We start from the raw sequence: 26,180 nt of genomic DNA, 5'->3' as shown, positions 1-26,180 counted from the left end.
TTTAATGCCTCATATATTCCATAATTTTTTTCTGTGTGCTGTGCTGCTCTGACCTTTTCAATATTCTGTAATTTGACTGGCTGGCGATTTCAAGTTCTCTCCTTTTTACAGCCTTATTAACTCATGGGGAAGAGGTGAAATGCACAGCCAATCAGAATACATAATATTGCAAAGGTCACAGCAGTACAGTATAGCATCAGCAGACACAGAATACTGTATATTAGTCATTAGCATCCTGATATCTTATTCATGTGACAAAGGTTGTGAGGAGCGCAGGAAATGGTTCAACATGAAACCATTCTCATGGCAAAGAAATAATACAAACTAAACACATTCATCTTACCTTTAAGAACTTTTTTTTCCCAAATCTGGTCACGTTTAAAGTTACTCTTTCCATCAGGATCAAAATTTATGTTTTTAAGGGAAAAGGTAATAAATTTAGATGTTTCCTTTTTGTGCATTAAACAGAGAAAGACACATATTTCACAAGTGTGGGCAAATACCAAGTAACTCTATTAATATCACTGCATTTGTGATTAATAACAATCCATACTTTAGATATAGCTCCACTGTGTCCTGATAACCTCTTTTAAATTACAGAACATTTTGCCCTACAATATTCAAGCAGACAGAAGCAGAACCATTACCACTGTAGAAGACTAGTCAAAGACTAAAGGCAGCAAAAATCCAGCTCAAGGAACAGTTCATGTGAGGATCTATACAAAGATTACTTAGTTAACTCTCACAAACACAGTTGGTTTTATGCCTGCTTTATATTACTGTAAGCATACAGAATTTAAGCCTTGTACCTTGGGACACAGAAAAAGTTAATAAGATTAGAATAGCAAAATAAAAATGAAACAAAACCTCATTTTTTCAGCCTTTTTCCTCTGAGCTCATCCTCATTGTCACTAGTTTCTGTCCCTATTTGAGACACAGCAAATTTGTGTCTCTTTGACACCACATCTTTGGTGGGAAATTCTGCAAATATGCACACTTCTTTGTGGTCTTTTGCCTGTTAGTTTTGCCTGTTCTTCAGCCTCATTAACTACCACAAATGCGACTTTCCTCCCAGCTAAGACTTTTCTATATCTCTTCCTTTCTCATTGTTTCTAATGGAGTATTTAGAATAAAAAAAAACCACTTTCCATTAGTTTGATTATCTCAGTAGAAAACCAGCCAAAATACTTCTCTGGCCTTATTGGCAACTCTCTTTTCTTAAGAACTGTAATAATGAACTGTTCTCAAATTGTCATCTCAATTGTTACATTGACTTGTGAAGCACTTTGGCTTTGATGCTATACCTACCTTTTCAACAAACTATTTGGGGCATTTTATGTTTTGAGACTGGGTTGGTTTTTATGTTTTGGCATTCTGTGTCGGAGGATTTTTTTTTGTTTGCTTTTTTCTTTCTTTTTTTCCAGATGGGCACACTGCTGATTTTTCGCCGCAATGTCTGAACCACTACTGTCTTGTTCCCCTTCCCCTGAGCTGACAGATGTATTGTTCCTATGGACATATCATAGTCACAGTCCATCAAACTGAGTTCAAAACTTAAAAGACTCTCTTAACACATGAAAACTTCACTCTCATGGGTTAGGAGAGTTGCTGAATTAGTAAAAATGGGTAATTTAAAAGAGCTGTGGGAAACTGGAAAAATTATGAATCCAAAATATTAATTTTCCTGTAAATAAGAAGAGTTTCACATTATCTGCATTGAAAAATTTTATCTTTTTCCTTTTCCCCTGGGAATTAAAAGAAGTCTTTAATTTTAAAACTGAAAAATGGAAAATATTTGAAGAACAAGATCAAAATCTCTGTTGGCATGTGCAGCAGAAATATGAAACATAGAAGACCCAGTTTCTGACAATCAGTTTCTGACTGGTATTCAAGTCACCACTCAAAGAGGCTTCTTACAGACTCAGATTTGGTAGAGCTATCTTAGATTGTCTTGAGATATGGAGAATGTGTACACTGTCTGACTGACATTGGAAGGGGATTCCTCCTCTCTATTCAGCCTGGTGACACACATCTGGAGAATTCATCATGTTCTGGGATCCCCAGCATAACACAGATCTGGACTTACTGGAGTGGAGTCCATGCAAAGATAATTAAAGCCTTGAAGAATATGTCACACAAAGAGGATTTGAGAGAACTATGTTGTTTAGCCTCAAGAAGAGGAGGAAGGATCTTAAAAATGTGTAAAATATTAAAAATATCTGTTGTGAAGGCATAAAGTAGCCAAACATTTCTTAGCAATGAACAGCAGCAGAAAAAAACCAAATGAGTACACACAGAAAATACAAGAAATTCTCTTTAAACCTATAAAAAAACCTTGTTTTACTTTGACATTGGTCAAACACTAGAAGAAGTTGCTCAGAGTCTCCAACTTTGGTGATACTCAAAAGCCAGCTGGACACTCTCCTGGGCAATGTGCTCCAAGTAACCCTGTGGAAGAGAGCTTGAACTGGTTGTTCCCTAGAGGTGCTCTCTGACCTCAGCTGTTATATGATTCTATGAAAATTTTCAGAGCACTTCAAGAACCCTAAGGCAAAGCAGGGGTAATCATTATGATGAAAGCATGTTCCTGTCAGTAGAAATAAGTGATTATTAGTATTACAAACACTAAGTAATGTGCATTTATGTGCTCATTAATTCTACAGACTGAAATATGAATAAAGCCCACAGCTTGATGTGAGAGCTCATACAAGAAAGTTAGCACAGACCCCATGGATGGCTAATGACTGCAGCCAAGATTAGGCTTTGTCATGGTGGCAGGCAGGAAGGAATCTTCAGTGTGTGGTCTCATCTACCCTTTGGAGCTTTCAGCTCAGTGCCATGAGGCTTTGGACTAAAAAACCTCTGTAATTGTTGATGAAGCTGCCAAGAAGAAACCTTTTTGATTTTAATTACTGTTTTAGTTTTTCTCATTACTCTCTCATAAACACAGAAACATCTAATGAGTCTTGCAGCTGAGTCAGTCTCATTTAGACCTTCCAGTGTGTTTATAACAGTGCGTTTCAGTATAGTGTTAAATTTCTGCTGTAATTGTATTCATCTCTACTTTAACTCCATTCTTCTGCAATTGCACAAAGAGGCATCAGTCCTGGAGCCCCTCCACTGCACACTGTACAGGGTGTTTTAGAGACACACAGTAAGAATGCAGCTCATGACCTAAACCAAACTCTGGAAAACATTCTATGAGTACAACCAGTTTCTCTGGATTTCAAAAAGGTTTCCAGTGTCTAAGCACTGTTATCCTGGTACAAACAGGAGGAAGTGTTCTAGCACAGTTAAGTAATCCAAGTAAGAAAACATCACATTCGACGTCAAAGATCAAAAGCATTTGCTGCACTTGCAATCTTAAGCTGATGACAGTTAAGTTACTGTCGTATAGTTACTGATTTCATCCATTTTGTTTGAGGGGTTTTATAGACAAATTATGAGACTCTATCAAGTTTATTTCATGAGGGACTTTATACAGTAAAAAAAAAATCAAAACCAGTTAGCTTTTAAACCATCAAGTTTGCTTCTCCATTGTTAGAACATTCTTTCTCTAGCTGCAGCAGTACATAAATGGAGATTATCACAGTATCTGGTTTCTGAATCTATGCCCATAATTCATGGATGCCAATAAGAATTTTCCATTCTCCAGGGACACTATCAGAAGGAGACTAGCTAAACACACAGAGCAGAACTTGGAGTCTCAAATCCATAATCAAATATCTAGATTGATTGTGTCACTTGCACTTGTATTGATTTCAATTGGAGCAGCTGACCCAAGGGAATAATAAAAATGTGGAATAAAACTGATTTATGAGAAGAAAATAAATCCTTTTGTGAGTGGTAATGAATTGGTACTATTTAACCCTTTCAATCACAGAGGGAGAACACTATTTATTTTTTCAGAATGCTGAGTTAGCCAAAAGAAGTCATATAAAAAAAGTCAATACTGTCAAATGCCATTACAGTTAGTTGTAATACTTTGGAAGGAATGAAGCTCTAAACTTGATCTAGGATTTTTGTCTGACATACGACATTCTTTTGGTTTTTCCAGTCACCTTTCATGAGGCATCATAAGCGATGCACTTGTAGATTGAAAGAACCACAGAATTACTTAGGTGACTGTTTGTTGTACTTACTTATAAATTACCTCCCTCTAGACTATTTAGGGCAGAAAACATGAGGAGTTACACAAACAGCCACATCAAGTGCACACAATTTTCCCTATAATGATCCTTCTGATATCACACCAGTAACTTACATAGTCAAAATATAATTTGATTCCCCCTTATAAAGTGCAAAGAAAAACTTTTAAAAATTCTTGTCTTTAAAAAATCCCAGTTTTCATCACGTTTTCTCTACCAGAGAAAAGAGATGGGGTTTATATTGGTCTCTAAAGAGAGGCTTATTTGTTTAAAGCCAACACATAGAAATATTCAAACTCAATTTTTTTATCTGTGGAAGCTCTAGCCAGATTGTATATATCTTGTTTGGGTCATGTCATTGACATTAATAATTGTGTTTAATGCCATAAATTGTTTTTTTGCATTTAGCAGTTACCATAGATACCTAAGCACAGTCAATGTAGTCTTCATGTGGGTTAAAACACTGGAAGACATTCATTAACTAAAAGACTGTTTTTGTAGGAAAACTGATTGGCAAATTCCCTTTTACTCAATACTGTTTACCAGAGCCATCTCTAGAAGATTGCTATTATTCCCTAGACTATTCCAAGGGAGTAGAAACAGTCTTGGAGCCAACTCTGCTCTAGGCAGTGACTAGGAATTTCTGCCTGTTAAAAACTGATAATACATTCTTCACAAAAATGGGGTTCAGCCCCATGTGTCAGCTTTATCACACGAAACCAAATAAATTACAAAGTACAAGACAGACAATGTACATGTGACAAAAAACATAACTATGGGAATACAGTGATGCAGAAGATAATTAAAACACCAACTGTGGTCTGATGCTAGAGTCTTCACCAAAGAAATGGTCAGATGTAGGAATTAGAGAGTGACTTTAATTTTGTCTTCCTCAGAGACACCTGTATTAAGTAAAAGAAAAGAACAGCATACCTGATACTGACAGGGATTATGCTATTAGATGGTGCATTGTGAAGCTGCTCAAAACCTACTGAAGCTTGACTAAACTCTACTCAATAATCATCCTGAAGTGCATGTAAAACCATGAGTTTTCTAGCCAGGCAGATCAAAATTTAAATGCCCTACAATTCCAAGGCAAAATACCCAAAAACTCCTGCTCTGGTGAACAGAATAAATATGGCTATTTGAAAATGACTTATGCATCCTCTTTCTTTCCCCCTTGTATATCTTTAGGAGTAGTGTTGTAGGTCTGTAGCTAGAACTAAAAAGACAAACAAAATAAGAGAGGAAGGGGATGAAATATGAAAAATCTCCTTAATAGCTGGCTTGAAAAAGCAGCTAAGGGGTCCCACATTCACAGTGAGAGTGTGGAGCTTATCTTTCTGATGCAGAAGTTGGTAAGCATTTTGTAATTACTTGTGTTCCTCATTCTCAAGCCTTCAGCACAAGACAGGCTAGGAACTTCAAGGGGCTTCAGCATTCCTTTTCCCACTTCTGTTGCCATCTGCAGGTGGTGCAGTCCCCTAGTCATTGCCTTTTGCTCTAGGTTGATTCTTAACACTCCTTTTTTGACTTCTATTTGGAAAGTACTGAAAGTATTGGGTACACTGTGCCAAATTCAAGACTATAAGAGGAACTTTCTTATAGAAGTTAAATGAATGGATGGTCTGAGTTTTATTCTATTTAATCATATATATAGTAAATATTAAACTAAAAAGGTTTGATGGGCAACATTCTGATGCATACATGCAAAAGTCTACTTGTTTATGCTGCATTCTGCTGTTAGTTTTCTCCACTTTGCCAAGAGAATGAATGGGCTGCAAAGAACCTTCCTGGTACACCATCCCTAAAGAAGCAGAGTAAGCAGAAAATTTTTCTTTTCTTTACAAAAATAGCTGATTAACTATCTTGCTGAAAAGTATGGACCTTAGATGATGTGTCATCAAAAGAAGTTATGATAAGTATTAAAAAAGCCCTCAAGAAACAACCCCAAACTGAAAATAACATACATTGATTTCTACATTCATAAGCAACAGAGTTCTGAGTATAACCCTGCAACTTCATGTTATGAAACTCCCTAAGGACATACAGTTAATTAAGGATTCTCTTTAGGTCAAACTCACATTCAAATGCATCACAACATCTTGGGGGCCACAGATTTGGATTAATTTTGTGCTAATGCAGTCATCTGACAGAGGCAGGAAGATAAGAATTTCCTCCAAATCTCTCCCCTGGAAAGAGTTAATACCTGATTCTTCCTGTCCTAAAACTTAATTTCAGACACTCAGATGCAATTAAAAATGATCCTGTATTCTATCTGAACAAACCTGGGAATAAATAGGAATGAATGAGGAAACTATTTGAGGGAAATAAGCCTGACTCTGTCACCTTTCTTTCTTTCTTCTCCAGTCCTCTGAGAACTGGGAGTGTATCAGATAACAAGAACTTTAACTACACTTGAAGAGGGAAAAGCTGTTTGTGCTCTGGTAGCATAAGTATTTTATGGCTTGGAACAACCAATTGCAAACCAAATTCCTCTTTAAGGCTCCTCCCAAGCAAGTACTGGGCCTTAAATGACTTGAGGCAAAGCAACATTTCCTTACATTGTATTGAGCCCAAAGCCTGAGCACTGCAGAACTGGGACAGAGCCCTCAATTCCTGAAGTCCTGTTTGATCTCCATATGCTGTTTGCTAGAAACAAATAATTTTCTGGAAAACTAGAACATACCTATACAGAACAGAATGGCAAAGCAGCCCAAATAAAGCTCCTTCCAGTTTTTTAACAAGCACTTTCACAGAGAAAGGTTTTCAGAAAAAATGAAGTGTTGAATTAAAAAATGAAGGCCAATTGATACAGGTACTTCCTTTGAATACATTGTTAAATCATGGCCAAACTGTGGAAAAATCCATTATAAGTACCCTCCACTATCAGACAATCCAAACTACCTCCTACTGAATTACACTTCACACTTGCAGTGACCTTTTCCATCAGTTTGTGATAGTATTTGCTTGACTTTCAATTTGGTTACTGATAATGTTAACAGGTACACACTATATACCAACACCTTGCCAAGCCATCATCTTAAAATAAAAAGTAGTATCAGCAGTAACAGAAATAAACAGCAATGAAAAAAACAGGCTATGCATTACAAAACATTCATGTTGGAATCAAAAGTCAGAATTAAGTCAAAAGTCAGAATGTAGACACATTACAGCTAAAATATTCTCTCTTGCTTTTATTCACTAAACGTGTCCTTTGCTGAAGTATTTTGTTTTACAGTATTTTGTTTTTATAGTAAGACGACAAACATTCTCCATTCGAAAAAAAATCCCATAGCAACTTTAAATCTTTTGCAAATTATTTAAGATGATCTGGCCCCATTAGGAAAAAAAAGGTCTAGAATTAAATACAACTTATTGGAACATGGAAATAACCAATAAGCTGTCAGGCTGCTCTCTTGAATTGGTATGAGATGTGCATATTTTTAAAAGCAGATGGATGAAAAGTTATACGGTATCTTAAACAAACATGATGAATGGCAGAGCGACTTGGTGGAAAAGCAGTGTAACCAAATATTAAGACAGTCAGACAGAGACCTAGGGATGTGAAATTTGAAGGATTTGGAACAGGACAAGGAAAGTTGCTAAGCCTAGGAAGAGCGACAGAATATTCAGCATGAGATCAGCTGGTGCCTCTACAGTGTTGGAATAACAGGTTCATGACAGAGAAAGTGTTAAGTTACAATTTATTTAAACACTTTCCATGTCATCGACCTGCTATCTCAACATACCATATGCTATAGTAGGGCACTGATAAGATAACAACACATCAAACAGAGTTTCACAATATACATTAGGGATGGCAGTGCAAAAATGTAGAAATACAATGTGCATTAGAAAAAAATCGTGCTCTCATAGTGGGATCCTCTGCCCTGTCCAGGGGCTATACTTATGCAGAAGGATTTCCACTCCTCAAAAAGTCTGTATCTCTTAAATCCACCCCTCTGAGGCATACTGTTTCTTAATTTAAGAGAAAAAAAAAAAGGCCAAGGAGATACGTTAGATTCAAAGGCAGACCTTCTAGGCCCCACATAGTTAAGCTAAATTTAAAAAAGATACTGATATAATGAATCCAATTCTTTGATCAAACATAATAATCTCCATATTATCAAATCATAGATACCGTTGCAACGTCTTGATATGCTTAAATATTCACTCAAGTTCCTTTAGCTTCAATCCTTTCTAATTCTACTTCACTTCAAAACAGATATCTAAATAAAGTACAAAAATACTAGATTTTCATAAAAGTATTGCCAAAATATGTTTGTGTTTTTTTAATAATACTCTTCCTGTCTGATGGACTTCTCTTAAGCAGTTCTTAGAATTATGTAATTGAGTATCCCTATTTTCAAATAAAAACAGGTCATGGGCTGGAATGACTTGGCAGACAATCTCCTGCATCTCTCTTTCCTTCTTAATAGATATTCTCTTTACATCTAATAATCTTTGCAGTGTTTTGCAACAGAAGTTAGTTAAATTTGTTCTTAATAAGAGAAGGTGACTGTACTGTTTGGGAAATGATGTTTGTCCATTAAACACTCACATTCCTACCAGAACCTTGAGTTTTCATTAATGAAAATTATCTTTAAGATTTTTCATTTGAGAGATGTCAAAAAATTACCTAGTATCAGTGGGGTCACTGCTTCCCAAACTGACACTTAAGGTACTCCTGAGCAGGCCACCAACTTGAGTGATAGATGCAGCCATTTGGATGCTTATATTCACCTTCTAGGTGAATTCCCTCTTCTCTTTTTACATTTTAATCCGTGCCTCTTTAACAGACGTTGCAGCAAAGGATGAAATACAGTTGCTCATTATGTCAAGAAAATACCAATTAGCCATCAGACAATTCAATAAACTTTGTGTAAATATTGTGAACAGATGATGTCTTATATAAGCTTGATGAATTAATGCTTAATTTTCTTCCTGCATAACCCCAAAACAGCCAGCTTAAATGTCAATTGCTAGAGCTCTGACTTCTGGGGGGAAGTACTCCTAACTTCTTTAGCATTGCAAAGCAAAGTTTCAGCAACAATGAACAAATGTAATGAAATTTTCTGGGTTCTATTCCCCAATGATTCTTCCACCACCACCCGGCTCTCCTGAGTTGAACTAACATAGCAGGCAGTTCAAGTCAACTCTTATAATTGCTTCCAATTTGCCTGTTTTGCTTTTGGCAATTAGCAAACTGAAATGTTATCATGAAAGAGTCCATCTCATTTATAAGGCCAGGTTTTTCCCTCCACTAAAATATGCAGGCACTCTGTTCTTTATTACCAGCAGGAGATAAATGGCTGGTTTTCGTTGCTGAAGAATATATAATGGTTAAAAAGTCACTTTTTTCCTCCAGCTCTACATAAATCACAGAACTAGTCAATATTTAATAATGCTTGCCTTGGTCTGGAGTCCCTTGATCACCCCTGTCATGTGTAATAGCTCCCTCTCCGATATCTTTGACATAAAAGCCCAGCTTTACTGCAATACTAACATGTAGAGGGTCATTACGGATCGACATTTACCTTAATCTGTGACTGCCAACCATGAACCGATAAATTCCAGCAGATTCCACTGGGAGAAATCAGTAAACTTCTCAGTGGAAAGAACTGAAGGAAAATTCTGCCGAGAACAGAATACATTTTCTACAACGGCTGCTCTGCAAATGGGTTCTGACTTTTGAAAGTTCTCTAGCTGCACAGCTTTGCAACATTTAATACCGTTTTGATGGTTTGAGAGACGGGATGACAACCGAGGATGACATGACTTAGAAAGCAAGCAGAAATTTTCTTTGCAAAAACAATGCAAGATTAAACACAAGGGGAATATGGCTTTTGCATTATTCACCCCACTGCCTTGGCGGAAATGGCTCTGCTGTCACTGGTCCAGCCAAAATGTTGCTCCTTTTTTTTATATTGATCATCACTCCTTCTCCTCATAATCTTACAAGTGCTTCACAGCAGAATACATCAAAGCCTTCATTGCATAAAAAAGGGACGCGACAGCCTTTGTGAGGGGTCAGCTGAGACTGCCTACCACACGTTACCCTCCTCAGTGAATGTGTTTCTCCAAAGAGCGCACAAACAAGTTCATTTATAAAGTACTTCGCAGAGGACAGCAATTACAGCAGCTATGCTCTCTTTAGCACCAGTACTGGAAGCAACATACCAGTCTCATTCTGAACAGAAAAGAAGAGGCGAGTTATAAAGTCATCAGCGATTCAATTCTCTATCTGTTACTGCATTTACAACACTGATTAAAATTGAGAACAGTACGTAGAAGGATTAAATGTCATCCAAGCATTATTTTCAACCACAATTTCATATTATACTCATAAGAAAACATTTTTATAGTTGCCTAATGTCAATCATGCTGTTTAAAGTGCACTAAAAATTAATGACAACATTTGTAGGTAAAATTCATAAACATTACTTGTGTACAATATTTTATTATTTATTATACCTTAGAGCATGCTTAATAACTCAAATTGACATATTAAATGCTCATACTTATTTTGTGAACATTCATTTTTATTCACTGCCCAAGTACTTTACATTTATATAATTAGAGGACATGGCGTTCTACTTTCAACTAAAAAATATGCACGTTTTGTAATACATTTGGAAAAAATGTCCATCTACTTCTTTGGTGCCCTAGGCTTTTACATAGGGGTGACATCACTAACTCTGCCTGCTCTGATTTAGCAACATTTTAACCCAGGACCACATCGCTATGTTTAAGTTTAAAAGATGTAAAAAAAAAAGAAACAACCAGCAACATAAACCAGTGGAAGCAAAAGAACAACCTGCAGGGAACTCTTACTTGTCAGGCTTTTGTATCTCATGTTGAGTCTGTTTATGATATAGAAATAAAGAGTTGGGTTTCTTTCCCTTTCTTCTTCAAATTACACCCATGATCAACCATATTATGACCAGCTCTCACGAGTGGTTTATATAAGCAAACTAACTGAAATTTTGTGAGCATAGCTTCCTTATCTGAGAGAAGGTGGCAAGATAAGACTCTGTGTGTATATCTAGAGACTAAATGAGTGCAGAGAGCTTATCTTTATTTGGCAATTTATGTGTTTGTACAAATGTAAAGCACTATAAATCAAAGCAGCAGTTCTTAAATAAAAATTGATCATTCTAAAATAAACAATGGCACAGGGAAAACCAAAAAAGTAGAAAAATTTAGTGCTAAAGAATTTTTTTTTTAATAAATGGAATATCAATGTTATCATTAGACTTATTATGAAGGGAAAATTATACCTTGATCAGCATAGAACAGACCAGTGACAAGGACTGTGTAGGTCAGTTTTCCATTAGGTTTATTTGGGGCAAGCCATTTTAATTGAACTTCTTTGGACCCATCAGCACTAGTAAATACCTCAACCATTCCCTCAGGGGCAGCTTCCATGGTCCGAGCTTCTACCTGCAAATTCAACAGGAGATAAAATTTGGTGCCATAGTCACAGAGGAGGAATGAGAGATGCAAAGTTTAAGAAAAGGTATTTCTTAATTAAGAAAAAGTAACTAACACTGTCAGCATCCTAATTTTTAAGCATGTTGCTGTCCTTTCATCTACATTTGTTTGAAGCTGTTCAGCTACTAACATTCTTTTAATAGAGACTACTGTAAGGAACAGGAAACAAATATTGAAAAAGAATGAAAGATTATTTTTAAAATTATTTAATTATTTTTACATCCACCTCATGTGGATGTACAATCTCAGTGTAAGGAAAGGAAACAGCAACAGAAGACCACATAACTTTCTCTTTCTGCATTTAAAAAGCAACTGCAAGGAACATGCATTTAAACACTGCAGTAAATTATTACAGATATTTAACAGACAAAAATTCCTTTCTGGAATATTGGCTGCTCCCTAAATTAACTTTCACATTCACCTAATAAAATTAAGTTGCAATAAAAAGTAAATCTTAAAGAGAAAATAAAATATTAAAGAGCGGGATAATGAACTGAATATGAAAGATTTCTCATAGAACTAAATAAATACTTACTAAATATTACAGATATTTACTATTGAAATTTCACAACTTGTAGTAAAAATTCAGTGCTATGGAACAAAGTAATTTGTTATTATGTTATTTATGGCGACAATTTTGTTTCTGCTACATTATTTATTTGGTGTTTTCTAAGGTATAAGATGGTTTCACACCTCCATAAGTGCCTCTCAGCGGCAGGTTCTTGGGAGTGCTAATAAATGCTATTTTTAATCTGCCACACCTGCTCTGTCATCTAAATAACCAAACATATTTTCTCTGTCCTTGAAACATGAATGTTGTACTTTTCAGATGTAAAGATTGGACAGCCTACTGTTTACAAGTGCCATGTGCATCAATACCTCCATACGTATTTTTTCTATTTATCCACTTTCTTATATCGAAAGTAAGTGATAAGTTGCAGTAAAGCCAACAGGATAAAGCACATGCTTAAAGATAAACAAGTACTTCATAGATTTATTGGATCACTGCCACATTGATTATTTGGGTATTTTAGTCAAAAACATCCTTATGGAAGGACTTGACTAAACTGTGCTTTCTAAACAAAGTAATTTCCCATAAACTGCTCCTAAACGCAGGTGCTCCAATCAGAAACACGAAAAATGTGAAGAAATTAATAATAATTATGTTTTTCTACTGAAAAAGATTTTTAAAAATCTTTAAATAATATAAATTTGTAGCAATCTGTATCATGTCCTAAACAGCTGCAGCAGCTGTATTATGTCTTCAGCTTTTTTTTTAAGATGTGCTATATAAACATATGGCACAGAAAACCTTTTTCACACTTATTTTTCTAAATATTATTTTACACCACCCCATGGTATTTTCAGACGTATTTACTAATAAGTTAATAAAAAAAGACTCTTGTATCATATAAGTGACACCAAAACATAGAAATCATAGAATAGGATAATAATATTGGGAAAAGTACAAGCATACATATTACTAAAACCCTGGAATTTAAATTTAATAGCAGTGGGTTGAGATGCGACATATTCAGTGTTGAACATTTCTACTTATTTATAAGACATTTACAAGAGGTAACACATCTCAAAACTAGCATAATTTGAGTTCTCTTCAATTTTTCCGAAGAATCTATTACAGGTTACACTTGCCCTAAATAAAAATTTTTCTCCCTCTAGGGACAAAGCACTCAAACAATTAGAACAGACAAAAGCACTATCTTGGGTGTAATAGGAAGAGATTAAAATGCAGTCTTTCTTAATTTACTTAACAATTTGCATCTCACTTAAAAATAAATCATAGTCACAGGAAAGAAGTCAATCAAGTACTACCTAACCTGAACAAAACCATGGTTTTGAAATAGAATAACAGCTAATGCTCTCATAATTAATTAAGATCTTCACAGACACCTTCAGGAATATAAGGTGGACAAATTCCATATTTAGGGGAATGTCACATGATGTTCCCTGATCAATTAGGGCACATTAAGCACAAGATCAGCAACAAAAATAGCTGGAAGCATATCAGTTTACTGCTGGGAAATGTTTCCCATACTATTTAGAGCAGAAGCAAAACACTGGGTTTCTCTTTTTTTCTTCTTCTTTTTTTAGGTATTGGATTTACTCCGTAATTGACATGAAAATCTTTTTTTAAAAATCAAATGAAGATCCAGTGCTTTAACTTCCTGGCAGCACTTAGGTGAGCCTAAATCAAGACGTACTTCAATTTCTGTGATTCGAGATGGATCACTGGCTCTGGAAAAGTTTGTGTACTGATCATGAGATGCAGATGAGTATCAGCTACAGCAAGCCCTTTGAATTGTTCCAAAAGTCAAATTACCAGTCTGTATTTCAGTGGAAATGTCAAAAAAGACTACTAAAAATATTTTTTAAACTGTAACTTCTGGTGTTCTCTTCTATCCTTTTGATGCCTATTTGATAGGACAGTAGTACTGAAAACTTACATCTTTCATCTGTATGCAAAGTTTGGTAATGAGTTGTCTTAAGCATCACTACCAACACAAGGGATTAGGTTATTGCACATCAAGTACCTTAAAACAAAGTTTGCTTTTGGGGTATATGTGAAGTTGTAAAAAATGTACAAAAAAACCTGGCAAAAAGCCATTCAAGCTTTTAAGAATAAATATTCTTCAAAGTAGAGCAAGCTACAAAATGTTTAATGATTATAAAGTCTAGTTGTTTTCTGCAGAGAGAAAACATTACTGGCATTTGAACGAAAATAATCTTGGAAATAAAATTGGAAATGTGACTAACAAATTACATCATAAAAATAAAGCCTGGAAGTTCTTTCCTGATAAAAAATAAATTGTGATAGAAAAAATAGAAAGAAAAACACAAAATCCTCCCAAACCTCTTTTTTCTTCCCTCTTTTTTTTTAAATCAAATTTAGAAGCCTAAAAATAAAGATGAATTAAACAAAAAGTTAAATCTCAGAATAAACACGGGCCTCTTTCTCAGCCATGCTTGAAAACAAAACCAAGCACAGTAGATAGGATTCTAGTTATTCAACAGCTATACTTTGAAATCATACTAGATATATCAGTTCAGCTATATATCCAAAAACCTTTAACAAAATAAAAAAGCCTCAGGAGGTCTATTTTTCACAAATTTGTCAAATTTAATATTCCTGTATTCTCAAATCCTGAAAAAATGGGGTGTTACACAAGACTGCTAAAATCTGTCAAATATAATATTTTGATCACATATTTGCATTCAAAAGATTTATGAATTACCATATTTTCCTTGCTCCTGTTGCCACTTCTAGCTTCTGCAATTCTCAAATTAACTTTAGTCCTTTCGGTCCAGCAGCTAGAAATTTGCTCATTACTGGAACAGTAACTCTTTCTTTATATACCTCCTTGTAAATCTGGCTAAAGCACACCTGCACCTTTCAAACATATTAACTCCATTTAATTTCAATAATGTGTGTTTCCGCCTCCGTTTTTGTCTTCCCTCACAGTACCTACGTTCTACTTTGGAATGGTGCCTAACAATGACCTATTGAATCTTTAGCAGCTCTTAAACAGGATTTTTTTTTAAATGTCACATTTTGCCAGATGGGTTAGTACTGCCCAGAGTGAATCATCACCATTTACTCTGATATTCGCTGTCATCTGACATTTATTACATTCCCAGAATGTAAATTAAGGTACTCACCAGTGGACCTAAAGCACAACCTTTTGCAGTACATGCCTGGACTCTGAAGGAATGCAGACTCCAAGGAGCAAGCCCATAAGCATAACAACTTAGCTGTGATGAATTCTGCAGCAGAACACCATCCATGTATAATCCATAGCTAGTAATAATACCTATAAAACAATGTGAGAGCACTTAGTAACCAAAAAACTACAGAATTTAGAAGAAAAAAAAATGCTACAGACACCAAGGCAGTAGTAGTAGTATTTCAAACTGTTTACAATTGAGCAGATATTGTTTAGCATGACTGGGCAGATAAAAGAAACATACTCTCCCATTTTTAACTATTGCAAACCTCACAAACTGCATCTCTTTAAACAATTTCACTATTCCAAAGATTACCCCTTAACAAACTTGCTTCTGAGTGGCTGCCAACACCACCTTGGAATGAGGGAAACTGAGATAATTCTGGTTTAGAGTCCACTCTGCATATGGCTTTTCAAACAATACAAAAAACCATCTCACATCTTAACAGCTTCAGACTTAGAAACAAAATCTTCAAAATAATCGAAATGTAGGACAGCTCAGTGCTATAACTACAATGAATCAGTAACAAATAATTTTGTCACACAAAACACCTTTTTCATACTCATTCTTCATGACAATTACTTCAAATTTTCAGTGCTTTGCCAACCAACTACATACTTCATTAATTTGGGGTAGGAGTAGGGTGGTTGAAAAATTTTACCCACTTTTCTTAATGAAATGACAAAATAATAATGATTACTATTTCCTTCTCAATATGTAGAAAAACTCCTGAAGTAAACTACTCCTTGCTTATTTAATCTACAGAAAGAAAACATCTTTGGACACTCAAACATTAGCAAGATTTTTAGACAGAGCAAAGAATGGTCATTCTTGCACAACTGGTTATTACTAACTAAAGCTGCAAGTGATTGCTTATTGCATTTATAATGAATTCTAAAACTGATCCTCCAAAGGTACATTGTAGGATAACAAACCCTGTAGAGTGTTTTGAATTTAATGAACTAAAAATTCAGTTTTACAGATTTTCTTAGACTTTGGAAACTGAGCATGCAGAGCAGTACTTTTTCTCAGGGTTATTCTGCCATCTTTCTTACTTCTGAATAATCTCCCTTTTTAAAAGTTATTTCAGTGAGAAATCTTAAGCCAAATAATGCAAAGTTATAGGATTCATTTGAAGTGATTTTAGTTCAGAGGATGCCTTCTAATCCTTCCATTATAAAAACAAAACCTATTGTAAAACTATAGCTCAGTTCACCATTCCTTCCCTTAAAAATTAATTTTTTGAAACTATATTGAGGAAGATTCAATGTGAAATTGAAAAAAAAAATTTTCCCCTCCACAAAACAGAAAAGTGCATCATAAATAAAAGTGTACACACAACTGTTTCAGTTGAGCTTTGAAGAGTTCCACTTCAACAGATTTATATGCTAAAGATGTGGGTATGGTAAAGTGATTCACACACTCCAATTCCTTTCTCTTCTAGAAAAGTGAGAGGCTAAACTCAGCTCAGACAGCAGAGATGTGCAGGAGGAGGTCCTGGAAAATCTCACACTATCAATCTTATCACATTTGACAAGGTTTCTAAAGCAAAAATCCCTTGTCTTTCTGTGCCTAGTTGATTGTGAAGCAATAACATGAATGGTTGATATTTTTCCTACAATAAATAAACAAGTCTTATATATGTGGGTATATACTTTAAGCTATTTTGTTCCTCTCAGAGGAAAAATGTGAATGCTGGCATTAAGGATGTGTTTTACAGGGAAAAAAATGCCAAACACTGAGATAACTCTAAGCACCTACTATACCTGTTGCACTAACCCCTTTAAGGTACAACAGAATAGAATCTTAAAACCACCTGTGCTGGAAGGGACCAACAGGATAACCCCAAGAATCACACCATGTGCCTGAGAGCATTGTACAAACACTTCCTGGACTCTGTCAGGCTGCTGCTGTGACCACTTCTCTGGGGAGCCTCTTCCAGCGGCCAAACACCCTCTGGGCAAGGAACCTTTTCCTATCTCCAACCTAAATCTCCTGAGACACCTTTATGCCATTCCCTCGGGTCCTGTCACTGGTCACCAGAGCGCCCAGATCAGTGCCTAATAAATCACTATTAATTCATTTTAATACTTAGGGTAACAACATGAATCATAGTCAGGTCACTTGGCATTAATGTTTTAGAGAGTTCCTAAAGCCACAGCACTGTGCAGCATCCCCACTTGAGAAGCAGTTTGTTGCTCAGCTCTGTGACCTTTTGTTAGTTCTCCCAGTACAGTCAGAGAACAACAGTCTCCAAAAATCTCATCCATTACCTCTTGTTTTTACTTCTGCCTTTGCCATGTAGGACACTGATGGAGAAAACTACAGTATGAAAAGAAAGGACAAAAGTACATTTCAGAAAAAAATGACCTAATAGTCCATTTTTGAGATATGAAGCCATTTTTCTAAATTAGGCAGTAACTATTTTCACGAGGGATGAGTAATTCTGCTTCCCTGTTTCACCGGTATAGGCTTCCAAAACATACAGAGAAAAAGTTTAAAGTTAGCCCAAAGTTAGCAAACTTCCTGAGACTTGCTAGATGCTGCTGAAGTTTGCCATGCATAAAATATTTAAGACCATAGGACATTTTTGTGATTTACAAGGCTTCCTGAGCAACACGTGGTCACTATGAAGAGATGCAGTTTCTTCATAGTTTTGAAGTCTAGGCAGCTAGGTCAAATCTTGATTTCACTGAAGACAAAATCTCTATCATCTATACTACAATTATGTTTCACCATTGAAAAGAAATCCAAAAATGCAAATTAAACTTAAACTGAAGTTATAAAATCTTCTTCTTGCTCCTTTCCCCTCTCTGGGTGAGACCATATAATGTGTCAATGATATTCAAGACACTAAAAAGGTTTTGAATCCAAAGTACTACAAGCACTTTACTCTTAAGGTGCAATCTACAGGTCAAATCTTAAGCAAACATACTTTCACCTACATCAATTTCACTGACTACAAACACCAGTCGTCTCTCATAAGCACAAGGATTTGCAAGAACAAGTACTGGCTTAGTTCACTGAATAGTTTTATAAATCAGTTTTTACTATACCTACTATTTTCCATTAAAATTCCACATGGCCTTGGAAGATACAATCCTGATTTAGACTTGGTTTTATCTATGACATGAACACAAAATGAAGTTTTTGAGGACTGATCAGCTAAGGAAAATTTTCAGTGGAAAATTTTCAAGGATTTTAAAATAGCAGATCTCAAACTATATGGATGTGCTCTGAAGAAGAGATCATTGTTTATTAAGGCTACTACAATAAGGTCAAAGCAGAATATCTGATGACACATGATTTCACAAGCCTCTCCCTACACTGCCCTCATCTAAATGGTCAATATTGCCTATACTACCTATTACCAACATACATATGTGATATGTATGTGTAGAGTAGCAGAATCTGGGCCATGTCCTATCAACCATTTTATTGCTGGATTGAAAATAAGACAAAATAAAATGTTGATATTTCAAATATATTCAACATGCCATCTTTCAAAAGTCTCTTTTCTACTTGATACATAAAGTATATTTCCGAAGGAACTTTCAACAGAAAATTAGATGTATAATTTCCCATTTTTCCATTGAATATTTTTTCCCTCTATATAATGTAAATAAGCCTTAAATTCAATAAAAAACCATAGCCCTGAAGTTCAATATCTACAACTGGAAAACACAGGCCTAGGTGTTCCTGTACCCCAAAGCTTTTTTCCCCTTATTGTGCCATCTTTAAGAAGAAGCCATGTAGGCTTTAATCCTTTTTGCCACCTCTGACCTCCAGGGTAGCATTTTAAGTCTCCTTAATTTTTTTCTAATTCAAGCAGCTGGACCCCGTATATATCCCCGTATATATCACTGGGGCATAGCAAAGTCTGTGCTGGCCAAGCCTCAGCCAGCCCACATACCCATTGGAAGCTGATAAGCCTCCTCAGCCCATGGAAATAATCTGTAGCATCTGTCAAGCAGGAGCAAACGAAAGGAGGCAGGAGAGAAAGGAATGGCCCCAGAGATCTAGATCTGGCCCCAGAGATGACAATCTATGATATGCAAATCTTTTCAATTCTGAGGTTTCCACCTGAAACAAAGCCAAGCTCAGTATTTTTGAAAAGCACTGCTTAGCAGCCTGAAACACACCAAGTTTGATCCAACTCAGTTCAAAGCACGAAACAGTTTCTAAGCTTTTGGAAAAAAAAAATAAAAATAAAGAATGCACCAGTAGAATGCGGAAGAAAGAAAGTTTTAGGGAAAGTACCTAAGTACCTTCTGCTGGTCTTTCTCAAATTTTATTTTTCTCAACTATGATATTTTTCAGTCTTTTACACAGTTTTAAAACACTGACACAGACATTATAGATGATATGGCCAAAAGGCAGCCCAAAAGATGTGGTGAGAACAAGCAAAACAAAGTCACTGAACAACATGAACCTTCCTGATTAAGCACTTGCTCAGTCAAAACTTTTAGAGCTTATTTGCTGTTGACTTTTTTAAAAATTCTTTTCAAGAAAATGGAGAAAGGATGGAAATAGAAAATTGAAGAATGAGAAAATATGTTATTAGATAAATCACAGAATCATTTAGGTTGGAAAAGACCTTGAAGATCATTGAGTCCATATAACTGGTAACCCAGCACTGCTAAATTCACCCCTAAACCATGTCCCAAAGTCCCACATCTTTGCATCTTCTAAATACCTTCAGGGATGGTGACTCAACTGCTTCCCTGGGCAGCCTGTTCCAGTGCTTGGGAACCCTCTTCATGAAGGAATTTTTCCTTATACACAATCTGAACCTCTGTGGCATGACTTGAGGCCATTTCCTCTTGTGCTATTGCTTGTTCCTTGGGAGAAGAGACTGACCCCCACCTGGCTACACCCTCCTTTCAGGCAGCTGTAGAGAGAGATAACATCTCACCCCAGCCTCCTTTTCTCCAGGCTGAACACCCCCAGCTCCCTCAGCTGCCCCTCATCTGACTTGCACTCCAGCATCTTTCCCAATCCCGTTACCCTTCTCTGGACTCAGCCTAGCACCTCAATGTCTTTTTTTTATAGTGAGAGGTCTGGAACTAAGGACAGGATTGGAGGTGTGGCCTCACCAGTGCTGAGTACAGGAGAACAGTCACCACCCTGGTCCTGCTGGCCACACCAGTGATGATCCAGGCCAGGATGCCATTGGCTTTCTTGGCCACCTGGGCACACACTGGCTCTTGCAGCTCAGCCACTGCTGACCAGCACCCCCAGGTGCTTTTCCCCTCAGCAGCTTCCCAGCCTGCGGCACTGCCTGGTGTTGTTGTGACCCAAGGGCAGCACCCAGGCTGGGCCTTGTTGAACCTCACACCATTGGCCTCAGCCCACTGATCCAGCCTGTCCAAGTCCCTCTGCAGAGCCTTCCTGCCCTGCACTCCCACCAATTTGGAAACATCTGCAAACTTGCTGAGGGTGCACCAACATCCTCAGCAGTTCCCTAGCAAGGTGTTTATTGTAGTTAAAAGAAGAGCCAAGCTGTACACAGTAAATGCTGTATTAACAAGCTACAATACCCAAATTCAGTTATGCATCCTGGCTATTAGTTCTTTTAAAGGAAGCTTCTAAAATTTATTTCTTAAACTCTAGATCTTTATTGTGTGCTGCTGATATGCATGTATAAATATGTATATGGACATATATATTTATATTTCCTTGATTAGTTAAAGCACTCTCTAAATTATTTGGATTTTTTTCCACAATGCAAGGATAACAAGATCAGGCCCTGAAACTAACTACAAAAAAAAGGTCCTATTTCAGGGAAAATTATTCAGACTTTAGCACTAAGCCACATACATGACCATCCTCACCACTTCCTCCTATCCCTTACCCTTCCCCTTTCTCCTGCCTCCTTGCCTTTGCCACACATGCTGATGAGATTTTAGAAACAGAGTTAGAAAGTTTCTAAGGGACTAGGAAGCAAAATCTTCCACAATGACTTCCAAAGAACCATAAATTATCAAATACATTATTTAACAGGTGACATATTCTTATTTCTTTCTAAATTTAATGTAAGACCTTACAGAACACAATCACCACTTCTGGGGGAATCATTTAAAATGTCTTTAGTGAAGTTGAACAAGTAGGATGTGCTTTATCACAACTGAATGTGGGAAAAAAACTTGCAGGAAAAATGAAATTTATGTGAAACCACTGGGAGAAATAGTTCTATATATTGAAATAATATCATAAGCCAATAAAGAAAAACATTTCTGATATTTCAAATTTAGTGATTCCTACATAGCATCACTCTGATTTTATTATCATGCATGTAGCAGTGATTTAAACTGCTAAAATCAGACCAAATTCCAAGGTAAATGATACCGTGCAACTCCACTAGAAAAGTAACATTTGTCCAGAAGTTTTACACACGGACATTTCAAAATGGAAAACATTTCTAAACAAAAGAAAATATATTGTTTAACTTTCACAGCCATAGAAAAATACAACTATATGATGAGCATGCAGAACACAAATCTAATTATTGTTACATATCAATTATTGTAAAAGAAATTAATGTTTTATTGGAGGGTGAAATAAACATCCTAGACCGATATTCTCCAAGAATGCCTGTTCCTCAGCTCAGTTGCCCTGGAAAACATTGAACAATGAGATGCAGTACACAATAACTATCAAAAGGGAGCACTTTTGAGCCACTGAAACAGCACGTTGGGCTGAAAACCACAATCTCCCAGCTGCAGACAATGATACTATCTCAGGTATTTTATGTGCTAAAATGATCATTAAAAATTAAGCACCACATATAAGCTGCCATTTAGAATATTAATTTACCTTTACTAATCATCTTTTTAACTTGAGGCTAAAAGAGTTCACTTACCATTCGGATACTCAGGCTTAGTCCAGGAGATGTTAAAGGAATCAGATGCATATGACTGGGCTTTTGGAGCAGGAACCCCTTCTGGTGTACTCTCATCTGTTATAGCTGTGCTGGCTTCGCTTACAGAACACCCACCTCCAGTGCAAGCCTTAAAATATTAATCAGAACAAATAAACACCTTTCAAGGTAGTAGCAATAATTTTAGCAATTTTTTTTTGCCTAAGTCTCATTATTCTTCCACATCTCAACTTAGTAAGCCTGTGATTTTCATGTAAGACCCTTTTCTTAGCATAGATTTGTTTACCTTTTTTCTTAAATAACAAGAGGATGTATAATAACTCATGATACTTAAGTTTTTAGGCATACTATAGCTAAAACATTCTTCAGTACTTCACAACAGCACTCAGAGCATGTGCAATTATAATAGTGAAAAACCACCCTATTATAAACCAGTGTGTATTAGTTGTTATTATTACATGTTTATGGAAAATAAAGTAAAGTAATTTGTATTTAAGCTGCCAGAGAACAAAATGTTAACCACACAATTTTTGTATTTTGTTTGGGATATGAAATAATACAACGTGCAGGCAAAAGTGCATATCACTCTATATAACAGCCTTTTAAAGTTTTACATGTACACAGTTGTGGCCCACGTGATGCTTTGCCAATTATTTGCACTAATGCTGATGACAAGACTACATACATTAAAAAACATACAAATATATACATATGTATATATTGCTACTGGATTGAAAGATCTTTGTGTTAGGTTATTGCTTATTTTTAGGGTTTTGTTTAATAATAAAATTAATAAAAACCCGAATTCAACAAATATTTACATTTGGACATACATAAAACTTATGGGATTATTATCTGTGTTTTTCTAAGTTGTTCATGTACTAAAGTGGACAAGTGGATCATCAGCAAAGAATCTTGCTCTTCAGATCTCCAGGAACAAAACGTTTCTCTCAATCTGTTATATTTTATTTGAAAGGATTAGCTTCAGTTTCCCATTCCCCATTGCTTTTCAAATCAGAGAGCAGTCAAACACATTCCCTATGCCCTCCAAAACTGTATACTAACCCCAAGGGTAAAAAAAAGTATTGTTTGTAAATAAGAGGCTCTTTTATACATAAAGATTATTTTGATATCACTAGAAATTACATTCCCAATACAACTAAGGAATGACTCCATGTTCAGTCTGAACTACCAAGTAAAGATGATAGAATGCAATCTGAGTTTTGGCAACATCCAAAAAATGGCATTTACTCTAAACATGATAATGTTTATTAAAAAACCCAAAACCCACCATCAGTTCAGATGGATGCTCAAGTAACTATTAGCATTTTGCTAAGTAAAATATTTCAGAAAATTATCCTTCCAGGAGAAGCGGAGTAATCTTTGAATGATTCCACTTCCACTGGCTTCATAAAGAAGCCAAAAAGAGCAGTTCTGGAAGGCCTCTTTTTCATTTATTCCTTACTGACTAACTAATTAATTTCCACCAGGCCTACTTCAGCAGCGGAGAGTGTTTCATTTAAGGGCTTGGTAACAGTGGCCTGTCCATTCATTTATTTCTTGAATTTCACACAGCTCAATTTTTGAATCTCTGAAATTTGCTGGGACATGAAGTTTCTGGTTCTTCTAATGAAAATCAGCAAAAGAGACCTCATCTGCATTTTAGGTAGGGGGATTTTAAATTAGTGTATCCAAATGGACTGGACATCTGGCTATCACATCCAGTGATTCTCAAAACCATGAAAATCTCCACCCAGATTGAGTTCCCATTTTGTCACTCTGAGAAACAGATTTCAGGTGAAATTTGCAAAAATACTGCAGGAACTGGACAGCCAAAGGACAGATGCAAAGCACATCCAATGACACCACACAGCAACACTCCCCCCAGGACCTGAGCCAGCTTACCCACACTGCAGCATCCTGAGGAGATATTGGCTTAACAGTCCAATCACAAAAGCACTTCAGTCACAAAGAAGAGTGACACCCTGGCTACTAAAGGCAACCTTCCAACTTGCCATTTGCTTTCAGACTGGCCTGGCTCTCACTCACCCAGCTTAGAGCATGAACAGAACAAAAGCAAGTTCCTTTGCACTAATCCATGGAGACATGACCCTATGACTTCTTGGCTGACTTTTAGGAAAAAAGCATTAGATTTGCTTACAAAACCTATTGTACTCATTTATGAATAAAATTGCTGCATATTAAATGGCAGTAATCAATTCTGAAAACTGGTAACAGCATGCAAAAATAAATATTTTCTACCTCTCTTCAGTGTAGCAACATTAACCTTTCATACAAAAGTTAAAGGCAACAGCCTGTGAGGTGTTGAAAGTTCCGCTTGTGAAGCTCCTGCTTCCACTGGTCAAGATGCAATTTTTGATAACTCAACACAGAAACCAAAACCAATTTTTGAGTGGATACAAACCAAAGTTAATAGTAACTGTGAAACAAGGAAAAGGTTCTAACTGATAGAAATATTTCATTCTAACAAAAAAAAAAAGAGGAACAATTTAGTTACATCTTTCACTGTTGATGATTGTTTGGGGTATTTTTATTCTTAAGTTTTATTGAAATTCAGTTAAATAATATATGAAATGCTAAATAATTAAATTTTTTCCAGGTGTGTATACTTGATTTGAATTTTTTTGTGGATTTGGTTTTTGTTGGGGTTATTTATATTCAGAGTTTTTTCCTTTCATAAACAAGTAACATTTGGCCATGTTTAATCTTCATAACTTGTAAGCCTGTACTAGTACATTTCTCTCAAACCAGTCTAAATAGTTCTGTATATGATGGACCCAAATGTTTTAAGAAAGCTATTGCACCTCAAAGATATTGAACATTTCATGCACTTTTATCATTTTCAAAGCTGCAAGGACATTTAGATCTTCTAACTCACCTATCACAGACTACTGCATTTTATCCAGGTAAATCTGGTTATCTTTGTCACTAGAAGAAATTATATTTTCCTACTTTCTGATTAAATGCAAATATTAAGGAGGATTAAAAATTTACAAAGGACTGAAAAATAAAATATAGAGAAGAAATGGTTCCTAAAAATTTATTTGGTAACATCTAGGAAATCTGTGCACGCTGATGAAGCAAAACCAAGATGCACACAACACCTCCTCCCGTATCCCAAGGCAGAGCCACCAAAAGCAGTCCCAGGTGCTCTCTGGACTGTAGCTGTTAATTCTTCCCTGATGCTCTTTCCTTGTGCCCCCATGCACAGAAGCTGGGCAGGAGCAGAGAAAAAGCTGCGGCACAGTGAGGGACAGCACAAATTCTTTTATAAAGAATAAATAAAAAATCAAGGCATAAAATGCTTGTTGAAGTACTGCCTTAGTTTTGGACATGGTGCTATTATATATGCTAAGCAATTTACTATGCTGAAATATCTAGGCACAAATGAATTAATTTCAACAGGAATCTAAGCTTTAATTAGACTGAATATCCTTGTTTTTTTTCAGGTTCAAGTCAGATCCTTATCATTACCTGAAGGTAGATTATTTTTTGTGGTATAATATTTAGAACATTCAAGAGCATGTTAAGAAAAAATGAATGCATATCTAGTCTACATAAATGTAAATTTATTCATAATCAAGAGCAGAATATTTTTCTATGGCATTTATCAAAGCAAATATCCTTATATAGCTATTGTTATAAAATGAACAATGTGCTTAAAACAAGGGACAATCTTCTCCTTTTATCCACATATTTTCCTGTTTTGTTAGTGAAGAAGCTGCTCTATTTCATCACAAAATAAAACCAATGATAAAGAAATGCAATGAAAACACTAATGTCTTTTAAAATGTTTTGAATACACAAACTGCTGCTCTACACTGAACTCTGCTTCTCTGCTATTTCCTTCTACATACAGAAGGAAAGGATGAAAGAACAAATTATACAGT

General features: G+C 35.9%; 1 protein-coding gene across 1 annotated transcript in view; it reads right to left on the bottom strand.

The window, feature by feature from the left end:
• USH2A (usherin) overlaps nt 1-26,180 on the bottom strand; it is a 372,550-nt gene that overhangs the window by 161,801 nt on the left and 184,569 nt on the right. Inside the window, exons 34-36 of the mRNA XM_058020039.1 lie at nt 22,252-22,399; nt 15,324-15,475; nt 11,432-11,594 (exon numbers count right to left, since the gene is read on the bottom strand). Coding sequence (XP_057876022.1) covers nt 11,432-11,594; nt 15,324-15,475; nt 22,252-22,399 — 463 coding nt within the window. The remainder of the gene's footprint in view (nt 1-11,431; nt 11,595-15,323; nt 15,476-22,251; nt 22,400-26,180) is intronic.

Source organism: Melospiza georgiana, chromosome 3 (genome assembly GCF_028018845.1).
Source record: "Melospiza georgiana isolate bMelGeo1 chromosome 3, bMelGeo1.pri, whole genome shotgun sequence".
NCBI classification, from domain to species: Eukaryota; Metazoa; Chordata; class Aves; order Passeriformes; family Passerellidae; genus Melospiza; species Melospiza georgiana.
This window is presented reverse-complemented; position numbering and strand designations above follow the sequence as displayed.